Source organism: Lipophrys pholis (genome assembly GCF_963383615.2).
Source record: "Lipophrys pholis genome assembly, chromosome: 22".
In the NCBI taxonomy this organism is placed as follows: Eukaryota; Metazoa; Chordata; class Actinopteri; order Blenniiformes; family Blenniidae; genus Lipophrys; species Lipophrys pholis.
This window is the reverse complement of record NC_137644.1, coordinates 15,915,813-15,928,363: the sequence shown is the minus strand read 5'-3', so window position 1 is coordinate 15,928,363 and position 12,551 is coordinate 15,915,813. Positions and strand designations below refer to the sequence as shown.

The 12,551-nt window shown below is 40.4% G+C and overlaps 1 protein-coding gene across 4 annotated transcripts in view; it reads left to right on the top strand.

Annotated features, from left to right (window-relative positions):
- The window catches only part of LOC308127259 (ELKS/Rab6-interacting/CAST family member 1-like), a 133,187-nt gene that overhangs the window by 40,426 nt on the left and 80,210 nt on the right, over positions 1-12,551 (top strand). For all 4 annotated transcript variants that reach the window (XR_013936489.1, XM_080492183.1, XM_080492182.1 and 1 more), the window contains 4 exons: positions 1-81; positions 2,611-2,751; positions 5,907-6,047; positions 8,104-8,297. The exon at positions 1-81 is cut by the window's left edge and continues 57 nt beyond it. Coding sequence is in view for 3 of the 4 variants with exons in the window: in XM_080492183.1 (XP_080348309.1) it covers positions 1-81; positions 2,611-2,751; positions 5,907-6,047; positions 8,104-8,297 (557 nt within the window). In the remaining variant the exon portion in view is untranslated. The remainder of the gene's footprint in view (positions 82-2,610; positions 2,752-5,906; positions 6,048-8,103; positions 8,298-12,551) is intronic.

Below are 12,551 nucleotides of genomic sequence, written 5' to 3'. Positions count from 1 at the left end.
GACAGAGTCAAGTCTTTGCAAACAGACACCTCCAACACAGACACCGCGCTGGGAACCCTGGAGGAGGCTCTGTCTGAGAAGGTACACGCACACACACACACACACACACACACACACACACACACACACACACACACACACACACACACACACTGCTGGTCAGCCACGGGTCAGCTCTGGAGCAAGGTTACATTAATAAAAAGCCTCTATGAGCGAAACCACCGACCACCCACACGATGACCAAATGACTCTGGACGAATGGAAATGGACCAATAATCACACGGCCTGTTTTATTATCAAATATTTCACAGCCTGTGTTATTAAAAGATTAGGGACTGTCCAACGCGCGGCCACATGGCTCAAACTAACTCATCGGTCACGGCTACGGGTCTGAACCTGAGCATTCACGTCGCGCAGCGGCAAAGCAGCACCTGTTTTTATAACTGTTTTTATAACTGTTTTATAACTGTTTTATAACTCTTCAAGCTGCTTTCTGAGGAGCCCAGAGCCCCATTCTGGGAAACGCACCAGTGACGCGCACGCCAGCCGACTGCTTTAGGGTGTTTGATGGGACTATATTCTTGTACAGTTGCGCGCGGTTATGTTACAAACTCATTCGGCTTCCTGACACACGCACAGGAAACAGGTCTATTAATTGTCCAGTGGCTAATAATCAGAGTGTCTGCTGTGACGTGCGACTGTTGGCAGCCTCGACCCAGCTGGCGACTTCCACTCAAAGAACTTTTTCCCCTTCGTTTTCCTTGTTTTGGTGCCTTTTAATAACTTTAGCTTTTTCCTTCATGTTTCCAGGGTTACCTTGTTGTCTGGCTTTTTCCCCCCCGACTTTATTCTCTTTTTTTTATTATCCAAAAACACACTGTTTTTCAACGCGAGTGTTACATTTAAAAGTTGTGTAAAAAAAAAAATTATGTTCACTCCTTTTTTTTTCTGTCCTGTCCGGGACTTCAGTTTTACACTGGCCATTTTTGTATGTATTTTATGATTTAAGACTTGTGTTGAGTTTAGTTTTTTTTTCGGTACACATTAGCAGCAACACGTGTTAAGATGTTCAGATTATTTTGTAAAAAAAAAAAAAATGTCCTTAAACCTTGACCTGGCAAGTCTGATAACCTCCTCTTTTCTTGACATTTGTTCCAACGTAAGTCAAAAATTATCTTTTGCTCTTTATCATCAACACTTTTTCATAATTTGCATTGTGATCCTTCATTAAATTGTTGGATTTTAGTACCATAAATGTATTTACAAACATCCACAGGCTTTAAATTGTGAAGTGAGTTTGAGTTTAGTCACTTTTAACTGTAAAACTGAGCTTATTACATATTAATGGTCCTAAATAAGATTATTACAAACTTTAAAATATCATAAAAGTGAAAACAAGTTTAACAAGTTTATGAAATATTATAATTATATATATATATATTTTTAAACAGCGTGCAAAATAAAAATAAAAGATTAGTCATAATGTAATTCTATTGTTGTCCATGTGTTGTTCTGAACTTATTGTGGTTATTTAACCAGCGAGCGCAACAACTCTAAATTCAGTAGCTCCAAACTGGCTGCTTGTGTGACTCACTTCTGCCACCTAGTGTATAAAAGTCACATTACTTTCATTACACATGCGGCGCCTTTTAAGTACAGTATACTTATATATTAGAAAGAAATGTAGAAATGTGAAGACTTCATCATGCACGTGCAACATTATTTTCCTAAATCGTGGATCCAAATCTGTATTGCGAAGACCTAACTTTAGCCTGAGTTCAACAGCTTTTTAAGTCATATTTTGCTCCGCATCACATTATTTACAGTTTTTGAATCATGTTCAAGAAACTAAATGCTTTCTTGAGGCCGAAGTAGAAAAACATGCCTGATTCCAGCCACTCGTGTACGAGGGATTGTTGCTCTCGTCTTTATGTGGTGGTTAAGCCTCAGTGGTTATGGAGTTTGAAGTTGCTTTTAAGGTGATTATGTCTGTTTTCTGATGTTTTATGGCTCCCAAAGAAGTAGTTTAATTAGAAAAAGCAAATATCTGGATTGGTTGGCTGTTAACATTATTGTCATGTGAATCTAATGATTTGAGTCTTTAAACCGGGCCAAAGTGTCATCAGTGTGAAGAAATGAAACTCAACCTCATCCTCACAAAGAGGCGGTTTGAGCAACGCACGTCGTTGCACTTTGGGTCTGTGTGCTGCTTTTTAAAAAAAAAAAAAAAGAAAGAAAATTTTTATGTGTGAACTTTTGTACTTTTCCTTGAACTGGCCGCTGTGTTGCTGTGTCGCTCTGGAGAGCAGCGCTTGTGTTTTACTGGTTGTGAATTTTACATCTGCTGCCAAAACATATTACGTGTCTAAAATCACTGTTGGCTGTTAGATCCTGTCAGAGCTGCCATGTACATAAAGTTTAATGCAACTGTTATTAGTATAGAAACTCGATATTGAGTGACTGTGAGTGACTTCTGGAGTGTATGAGGTGATTTTATTCTCTGTGTTTCTCTTTTTCCATCCCACTCCCTCTACCTTGACTACCTATTACCCCTCCCTCCTCCCCTTCCTCGTTTTCTCTCCTCTCTTCCTCCCATTCCTTCACGTCCAGGAGCGTATCATCGAGCGTTTGAAGGAGCAGCGGGAAAGGGAGGAGAGGGAAAAGGGAGAGGAAATGGAGTCCAGCAAGAAGGAGCTGAAGGAGCTGAGGGAGAAAGTCTCCCAGCTGCAGGCTGACCTGGCTGACCGGGAGGTAGGCGCCACACGGAGGAGCTCCCTTTCTCCTCTCCAGCTCTGCGCTCCTGTCAAGAAAACCTGATTGATCTATCACTTTACCAAAAACAAAAACAAAAAAAAAAGCCCTCAAACCCTCCCAAGGTCCCTGCAACAACATAACAGCCGTGTTCCCTTGGCAACAAAATGCAAGGCTCAAAACCAACGGAAACAATGATCAGAGGCGAGCGCCTCTCGCTGTGACCTTTGTGATTCGTACAGAAGCGCCACAGCAGAGGCGGAGAATGACAAAGCAGTTTGAGTTTGGGTTTGCTGTCGTCTCACCCCGCAGCGGCCCGGGCGTCCCCGCAGGAGAATTACAATAAACCGCAGACCGCTGACGTAGTTATAAGCTCGGCTCTTCTTTTCTCTCACTTCACTCTTTCGCATTTGAAGGTCCAGGAAAGGGTTAATCATCACTTATGACGTGAAGAGGAGATTTCCTCTTATGTACCTGACGATGTCTACGGCATTGTGATTTACTTCGATTACAACGGATAACTACTGGATTACACTTTAAGTTTAATGATGCTCACATAAACATAGAAACATCTGCCCTGTGTGACTTCAACAACTCACATTTAACAAAACTCCTGTAATTCAGTGCCATTTTAACGTGATCAATTCTGGATTTTGGATCGACAAATCCAATATTAAATAAGATATTAGATAAAGAATAATAAATAATAAAGAAGAAGTAAATTTGAGGAACACTGAGAGACACACGCTCTCACTCAGGCAACTCATAGTCACTAATTAACATCCTTCACATGTATTTGGACTTTATACAGAGTAAAGAAAAAACCCCACACAAGTGTTAACCACTATCCCAGCACGCCTATATTGAACAACTTGTATACAAGTCTCAACCAAATAAAAACGTCTCAATGTCGTATTTCTGTTTCGCTCTTAGATAAAAAATAACCGAATCAACTGATCGAATATTCATCTGATCTATGAATGTAACAGCCGATGTTAATCTGTTTTGTAAATCCACAAATTATATAACAATTATTATGCATCTTTTCCTAACTGGGACTCTTGATCTATTTTTAGCGGCGACGGACTCATAAAACCTGTTGCAGACGTTTTGTGTACTTTGAGTTTTTATGAATACATGGGAAAACTGGGAGAACACAAGCGCTCATCCCCGCGCCGCTAAATGCAGATGTGGGTTTTTTTTTTTTTCCTGACAAACAGCAGTATATATGTGTACCTAAATATATTCGGAGTGAGCGGCGAGTTCCCGGTCAAACACGATGATCCGCAGTCTGGAGTTGGTGTTGTCAGTCAAGGGTAAAATTACACGTCTGAGTGTCTCTCCTTCTGGTTTCTGTTTCACTGCCCCTACCAAAAGAGGAAAAGAGCCGAAAAGAAAGGGAACGAGAGGCTTCACGGATGGTGGGGTTGAGCCTGGGAGAGAGAGAGAGAGAGAGAGAGAGAGAGAGAGAGAGAGAGAGAGAGAGAGACAGAGAGAGAGAGAGAGAGAGAGACAGGTCATGGGAAACATTTTGATGAACAGGGGATGAAGTCAATCACTTAACTGTGGAAAGAAAAGCTTCAAGGTTTGATCCAAGTTTTTTACAGCTTGAAATATATTTTCTAGGCGTTATGTGGCGTTGATGAGAATTCCTGTGTGTAATCATAACAGCGTTGTACCTCTGGAGTTCACCGCGGACATAAATATCAGCGCGGCGACGTCCACAACGCTGCAACAACTCAAAACCCGTTCCAAGTGTATTTGTCTTGTTTTGAGCCTAAATACTTCATCGCGCTTGAAAAGTGAGCGAACAAGTTCGCTTTCAGTGAAACGTACGGAGAAGACTCTGCATCGTGACCGTTGGAACTGTTTTCCCATAGTTTTATTGGCAGACGTTTTGACTTATTATAAGCAACATGAACTTATTTCATTCTCACTGCAGCAGGAGAGGAAGAAGTTTAGTCGAGATCCTGTTGAAACCATATTGGACGGGCTATTATTCCCAAATACTCAGTTATACTGAGTTCTGCGTAACAACAGCACAGTGGCCTCAGAAACAAGCTGAATGTTGTTTTAAACAAAAAGCGGTTTAACGCTCTAAATTGCTGCATTTCAATAGTTTTGAATAACGGACTGAGGATCAGTGATATCTATATTGAAACTAGTGAGGCAGGAGATCTGTGTGAGGACTAGGCTGAGGACTCTGGAGACTGTAGGATGTTACACATATACTAATACGTTACTGCATATAAAGAGGAAAATATGAGCGTGCCAAATACTTGTATTTCAGATTTTTTCTTAAAACAGCTGTTTAATGATTAATTTTTTTTAAAATGGTAAATCTAATTCATGTCTTCCTAAAAACTAAGTTTACTCTGCAGAACTTTTCCTCAAATATCAGCTTTATGTAAGGCGGAGTGTGTTTACAGGCGTTTTTCACAAAACTCATGCAAAAACAATGAACCCAAACTAGAAAATGTCTGATGAAATCTTGTGTGTGCCTTTCGTTCTCTGCTGACTAGTATCCCCTCCATTTTGTGTTTTTTTTTTTCTACTAAAATCCAATCTGCTTTGATTTGACAATTTTTTTTTATTTTTTTTTTTTGCGATTTATGCGGAAATGGTTTATTTCTATCGTTAACAAAAATCATTGCACTCGATTCCCGAAGTTTTGTCACGTTTTGATGAGGCGGTTTTGAACAACACACATCGCTTTTTGGGTTTTGTGTGAAAATTTTAATTTAAACCGGCACCTCACCTCTTAAAGAGACAGGCACACAGAATCAGCTTAATAAATATAGACATAAATAAAGGTAAAATCAAAACAGTATATATGCGGGTGAAATGAGCACACAGGTTTGAATAGATAGATTGTTCAGGTTTAAACAAAGAGACAATAAATGTCTCATAATTGAAGTTTATTTAATTGACTCTTGAAATAATAGGAGTCAATATGAATAGAAGGCCAGATTTTGGTGTATTTGTCGGTTTTGGTTAAATTGAGCGACTCCCCGTGTAAAGTTTGCATGTTTTCCCTGCGTTTGCAAAAAGAAAACAAGCTGTAAAAAAGCAGTTTATAAAATGGATGGAATCTAAGTAGGAATATCCACAATGTCAACCAGAAATGACGGGGATATTTCTTATATTTCTGGCAGACATCAGTGCTGGACCTGAAGGAGAAGGCTTCCTCTCTGGCCTCCTCCAGTCTGAAGAAGGACAGCAGGCTGAAGAGTCTGGAAATCGTTATGGAGCAGAAGAAAGAGGAGTGCATCAAACTGGAGAACCAGCTGAAGAAGGTAAACCGTGAAAACATCACAGAGTTGAGGAGATTCAAGGATTATTGACGGATTTACCAAAGACGCTTTAGAATGAGACACTATCGGGACAAAAAGTCAATTAGGTCACATTTAATATATGAGAGTCATGAAGTTTGAGTGCGCGTGTGTGTGTGTGTGTGTGTGTGTGTGTGTGTGTGTGTGTGTGTGTGTGTGTGTGTGTGTGTGTGCGTTTTTGTGTGTGTGCGCATATCGCATATCACATCTCCCACACAGCAGCTCACCAAATGCTGTGTGTGACAGCTTGCTGACAACCTTGCAATCATTTTCACAGACTTGAGAAGACAACACCAACACCCTGAAAGTGTGTGTCCAGGTGTGTGTGTGTGTGTGTGCGTGTTTGTGTGTGTGTGTGTGTGTGTGTGTGTGTGTGTGAGAGAGACAGAAAATCTATAACAAACACATAAACGGGTGGATTTTTGCAGAGGTGTCACTGAATTCACTGGTGTTTCTTTCATGCAAGATTCTTTCTTAGTTTCTTTTTCTTTTCTTCTATTTGAACTAGAATTAGTATAAAGACATTGTCCGGGCAGTTTTGTGTACGTGATGTTTCTTTCTTCAATCTTCTATTTGTCTTTCTCCCTCACGTCTCCGTCCTGATCGTCCTCTATCGTCAGACACCCAAACATTTTCTCTCCACATAACAACCTGTAAAAACGCTCGTAGTCTTCCAAAGCTAATAGGGTTTATGTATCGTATACACACACACACACACACACACACACACACACACACACACACACACACACACACACACACACACACACACACACACACACACACACACACACACACGGTCCGTCCCAAGAGCAACATTTGCTTCTGGGAAACACACACAGCTGCGCTAACCTCCAAGCCGGTTATAACTTGTTTTGTTTTTCTTTGTTTTATTTCATTTTCTCCCTTTTCCTCATTTTCTCTATCTTCTGTGGAGCCGGAGCAAAGCTGGAGGAATATAAAAGCCACTGCAGCTCGGTTTAATTCGGGGTTTTTTTGTTGTTTTTTTTAACATTACCTTTTTATGTTGGCGCTCATCTTTACATGAAACAGAATTCTCTGGATTTTTTTTGGGAGGGGGGGAGAGGGGGGGTGTTTTCTGGCCCGTGGAGACAAAAACACTGAACTACCCAGAAGAAAATGAACTTATTCCAAATTCACAGTTGTAAGAGAATATTCCTAACAGCTCACCTGTTTGAGGCTTTGTCATTTTGGTGAAATGAGGTGTTGAAAAACAAAACAATCAGCCAATCGTCAGCATGTCATCGTTTCAAGCTGCGGAGCATCTGCCCAGTTTGTAGTGCTATTTATCTTTAGTACAGTTTTCTTTTCTGCTCCCGCCCACTAAAATGTGTGTCTTTCCAAGGGTATTTCAGCACGACAAAGCCCTCCAACTACATTTTCATGTCGGAAATGCTACTAATGTAGATGAACATAATGGGATATGAACCAGCAACCCTCTTGGCCTAAACCTGACTCTCTCTCCCCACTGAACCTGAGCCAATATAGCATTTAGTTATAAGTATATATAAGCGTTTTAAGTGTCGTTGTGAAGGTTAAAGGTGCATTATATATTACACATATATGATATATCATACATTCATTTGTGTGTAGATATATGGGATGTGTTCGAGGGGAACCTGGAGGAAGCTGCAGATTCATTCAAATTAAAGAAAATAATTGGATTTATTTTACGTTATATTATCCAAAACAGGATGCAATAATATTTCCTTTCCAATATTGTTTAATTTATGTTTTTCTTACCATTTTACATTAAAAACTGCAGTTAAGTACTATATGCATGAATGCATTAACATGTAAACAAATCACATGTTGTTCCTCTAAAGACCTGATCACACATCTTGTGTCTGGTTTCTCAAAAAGTTCTATAAAAAGTCATCTTATTCATTTAACGACGCACGCAGCCTTTGGGTATGTTATTGTCAGCATGTCCTCATCAAACAGTGGCCACCTCGTGTTGAGCGTCGGCTTCGTTTGTAACGGCGAGTTTGCGTTCCAGGCTCACAGCGCCGTGACCGAGTCGCAGGCCAACACTGAACTCTCCGAGCGCATCGCCTGCCTGGAGCAGGAAGTGAGCCAGCACAAAGAGGACGCTGGGAAAGCCCATTCCGAGGTGGAGAGACTCCTGGAGATCCTCAGGGAGATGGAGAACGAAAAGAACGACAAGGAGAAGAAGATCCATGAATTGGAGAGGTAAGGGATGGGAGGGAGAGATTTATGGAAACAATTCCCACTGGGCAGAGAAGACTTCACCTGAATAACTTCTGCTTCTTTTCCCCGTCTGTCAGAATATAAATCAATGAAAGTATTGTGCTTTCTTACATTTTTGACCAAAGTCCTCAACCCTGTTGTCCATTGTCTCTTCAGTTTCATGCAGTTTGAGCTTTTTAAATCTTCGCTGTAACATTAACTCATGGGTTCTCGCTCATCTCTTCCTCCATCCTCGACCTTCTCCTTCCCTCCCGTCATTTTCTGCTTCATTTCTTATACCTCATCATTGTCATCACACCTCATCCACGATGTGTGTGTGTGTGTGTGTGTGTGTGTGTGTCAACACGTATACACACACACACACACACACACACACACACACACACACACACACACACACACACACACACACGTGGTTCTACATCGGCGTGAATGCGTTTTTTACGTTTTTGCGTGTGACTGCGCCCACGACATCCCAGAAATCCCTCCGCTTCCCATTTGTGGCATTCCCAGCCGTCGCGAAAACAGGCCCCTCCCCCTGCTGCCGCTCAGCAGCCAATGGGGGGGCTGGTGTGGGACTACCTGGGCACGTGAGTGGCTGGTGGCCCCGTCAGTCACTGAGTGGTCTGACTACTGCACGAGAAAGACACGAGAACACTAATTTATTTAATGAAGACGAAAGAAACTCCCCCATGTGGAAAAGGGCAACTAATGAACACAGCAGTAATTTAAGATGTGACATCGTTTGGGGATATATAAAAAAAATAAATCATCGTTTTTGCAGGAATTTGTTTTCGTTACACGTCTTTTCCACATGGGACACGGTTGATTACGTACACTAATGAACACTATCAAAGAGTTGCAGCATTACTTCTCTTTTATAGCTAATTAAAATGTTATTTTTTTTTTTTTAATTTTCTTTAAATTGAAGAACAAGTTTTGAAATCGGGTTTCCAGTCGTACGTTGAGACATCTGAGCATGTGCCGGAGCTCTCTGCCGTTGGTATGACAAGCCGAGCTGCTGAAAAGTTTGTAAAACGAGGGCACAGTTTGGCACCGGAGCTGCTGTTCTGCCTCTTTGAGCTTTCTGTTCCTGTCAATGATGCAACTCTTTCATTTAGTGGCTCTGTTTTCTTGCTTCACTTTTGCTTTATTTTCAGCCGAGGATGCTTTGACTTGCAGAGTTTAACACCCCCCCCCCCCCCCCCCCCCCTTTTTTTTTTCTTACATCAGGAATTTTGGACAGCTCACAAAATATTTTTTTTTATGTTGTTTTCTTTCTTTTGTAATAACAAATGAATGTGTCTAACTACCTTTCTGGCCTATTTGTGTACATTTCTTCACTATATCCGCCTCTGAATTTGTCTTTCTGTCTGAATCTGATTATTTGCCTGCCTGCATGCCACTCTGACTCCGTGTTTACCTGTCTTCGTCAAGTTACGTTTCATGTCTCAACAGAGAAAAATTAGAAAAGCAAGACAGAGACCTCATCAACAGAAAATAAATCGCATTCCTGTAGTGAGAATGAAGTTTATCTTTTGAGGCTCATGGCGTCTGGCCTATCCAGAGACGCCTTTGATTTTTGAACTTTCACCAACAATCTGTCTTTTCTCCTTCTGTTTCTTTAATCTTACCCCTCTGGAGTTTTTTCCCTCTGGACACAGTCTCCACCCATTCCCACTCGCCTTTCTTCTTTCTGAGCGTTTCAGCTTTAAGACTAATGATTTTAGTGCAATCTGTTATTTCCTCCCCCACACCCCCTCCACCCTTCCTTTCTCTGTCTGGCCAGCGAAAATATTAGACCATTAATAATTCAACGCAGTGCGACTTCAGGCTGGTGTGTTTTAACAGCGGGGGTTATTTAGTGTTGCCAGTAGCCTGAGATGCAGATTTACAGCGGCGCTAAGTTTATAGACAACTTTGTAATTTAATAGACGTTTACGGCTGCATTTTGACGTTTTTAAGTGCTTACATCACGCGCATTAAAGAGATGTTTCATCGTCCCAGTGGAATTAAATAAAACCTTCTCACAAACTGAGATTTAATATCTGAACTTTGTGGGAACGTAATAAAATGAAAGCTGCTATTCGGTCAGGATTTGCTGTAGTTCTCACCGCCGTAACTACAAGGCTGTTTATGACATCTTGAAAACAGATTTTTAAATAGATTTTTTTATTTTGTGTGTGTTTTTAAATCATCACGGTGGCCCCGGGGACTTTTGGCGGAGAAGATTTCACAAATTTGATGCACTTACTCATTGTAAATGTTTAAACATTTCTGCAGCCATAAAATTTTGCACCTTTATTTATTTTTTCTCTGAACCTCTGACCTGGTCGTGTTAAGTGAACACACTCTGAATTTATCCCTGAGCTACAAAAACCTGCTGTGAGTTACACGACTTAGCCCCGAGCAAACAGGTACGTCGGAGGGGGAATACAATTCGCCTGTAGCAGGAAACCCCGGTGATGAAAAGATCAGATTAGGGTGAAACGGGTAAAAAAAAAAAAAAAATAATGAAAAAAATCAAGCTTTTTCTCTCGCCTCTCGTGTGAATCCAGCTGTAATGGTACCAGGTTCTTTATTTCAGCAACTAGGATAGTAATTGGAGCAGACTGAGTGACTTCACACTGAGGGGAAATGGAGCTGAAAATCTGCCCTGATGGCCAAAATAAAGGATTTGGATGGAGGAGTGGAAAACAATGAGAGAGAGAGAGAGAGAGAGAGAGAGAGAGAGAGAGAGAGAGAGAGAGAGAGAGGGAGAGAGGGGGGGGGGGGGGGGAGGAAAGTGCAATAAATGTGAGGAAAGAAAGAAATGAAATGATTTGGGGAGCAGAAAACAAAACTGACAGAATAGACTAGAAAGGGAAAAAGGAAAAAAAACAAAAAAAACAAGAGAAATGTAAGAAAACAGAAAGTTTGGAAGAGAATTCCAACCCGACTAAAGAGAATCTGGAGAAGTTTATTGTTATATTGTTTGGTAATGGACCCTTCTCAGGCATAAGCTCACACAGGAATTAAGACTTTGCCAGTTTAACCAAACATGTGAGGACGGATGGCGTGGAGAACCTTCAGTATCAACAGATTAAGGAAGTAAATTCCTTCAGATTTCATGTTTTGACGATGGCCCGTCTCGAGCCTTTTCGGTGGAAACTTCTCATGAAGGAAGTCATGTGTTGCATCCAAGCCACCGAGGAAATAATTCACCTTGATTGCAACTCACGGGTTAATTTTTAATTCATCATCTGAAGTATGTGCGTGCTTTTCTATGTTTGCTGAGGTCATTTGAGGTGAACGGGCCTCTCGTGATCATCAACACTGGGGGTGTAACGGTTCGGAACTGGTTGTTTTTAAGACCCAATATATTTTGCCAAAACTGTATTAAAACCCATTTCACCCTTGTGAAAACATGGGTCACAATCGCTCTCCCCCGTCACGGTGTGTGAACCAATTTCACCAGTGGAAATGTAATTTTACAGAGCAAATACCTCTTTTTAATATTTAAAGCTTTTGTTTTTAACCGTTGTTAGGATCAATTGGCGAAAAAAATGTATTTTCAGAGGAATTTTAAAGAGAAACGTCCTTATAAATAGCCTGCAATAGTCATTCCTTTTAGATTGCACATGTTCACTATTGTATATTTTCATTTTGTCTTCATTTATGTTTACGTTCAGTTCTCAACATGAAGTTTGGGATAAAATGAATTCTAGTTACAAACAAGGATTCACAGTACCTGTCTACTGGGACCGATAACAGATTACTTCCTGTCTCTCGCCACTGATACTGAATAACCAATTACATCTTTTATTAGTTTATACAGCACACAATCGAGGGTTAGCACAAGCCAATAATAAAATAATAATAATTGTATTTGTGTAGCACTTTTCTAAATATAGTTACAAAGTGATTTTACATGAAATAAATAAATAAATAAATAAAGACTTTTTTTGTAATTCATTCAACATAGATTACTGAAATAAAAATAATACTTCTCCCAATTTTGCTATAAAGGCTCAAACATTTTCCGTCCTTCAAAGTTGAACGTGAAAGGAAAATGTTAGAGATCTGCTGGTTTAAGTCCAGAGTCAGTAAATGTTTTACAAAATGGAAATTAAAGTACTTTAAGCAAAAGATTGACAAGAACGAATAGTCTGGATAAAGTTAATGCTCATCGCCGTCACTTAAAAATCAGAAGTGAGTAAAGTTTTAGTTCAGTTGTGTCGTCGTTTTACAATCTTC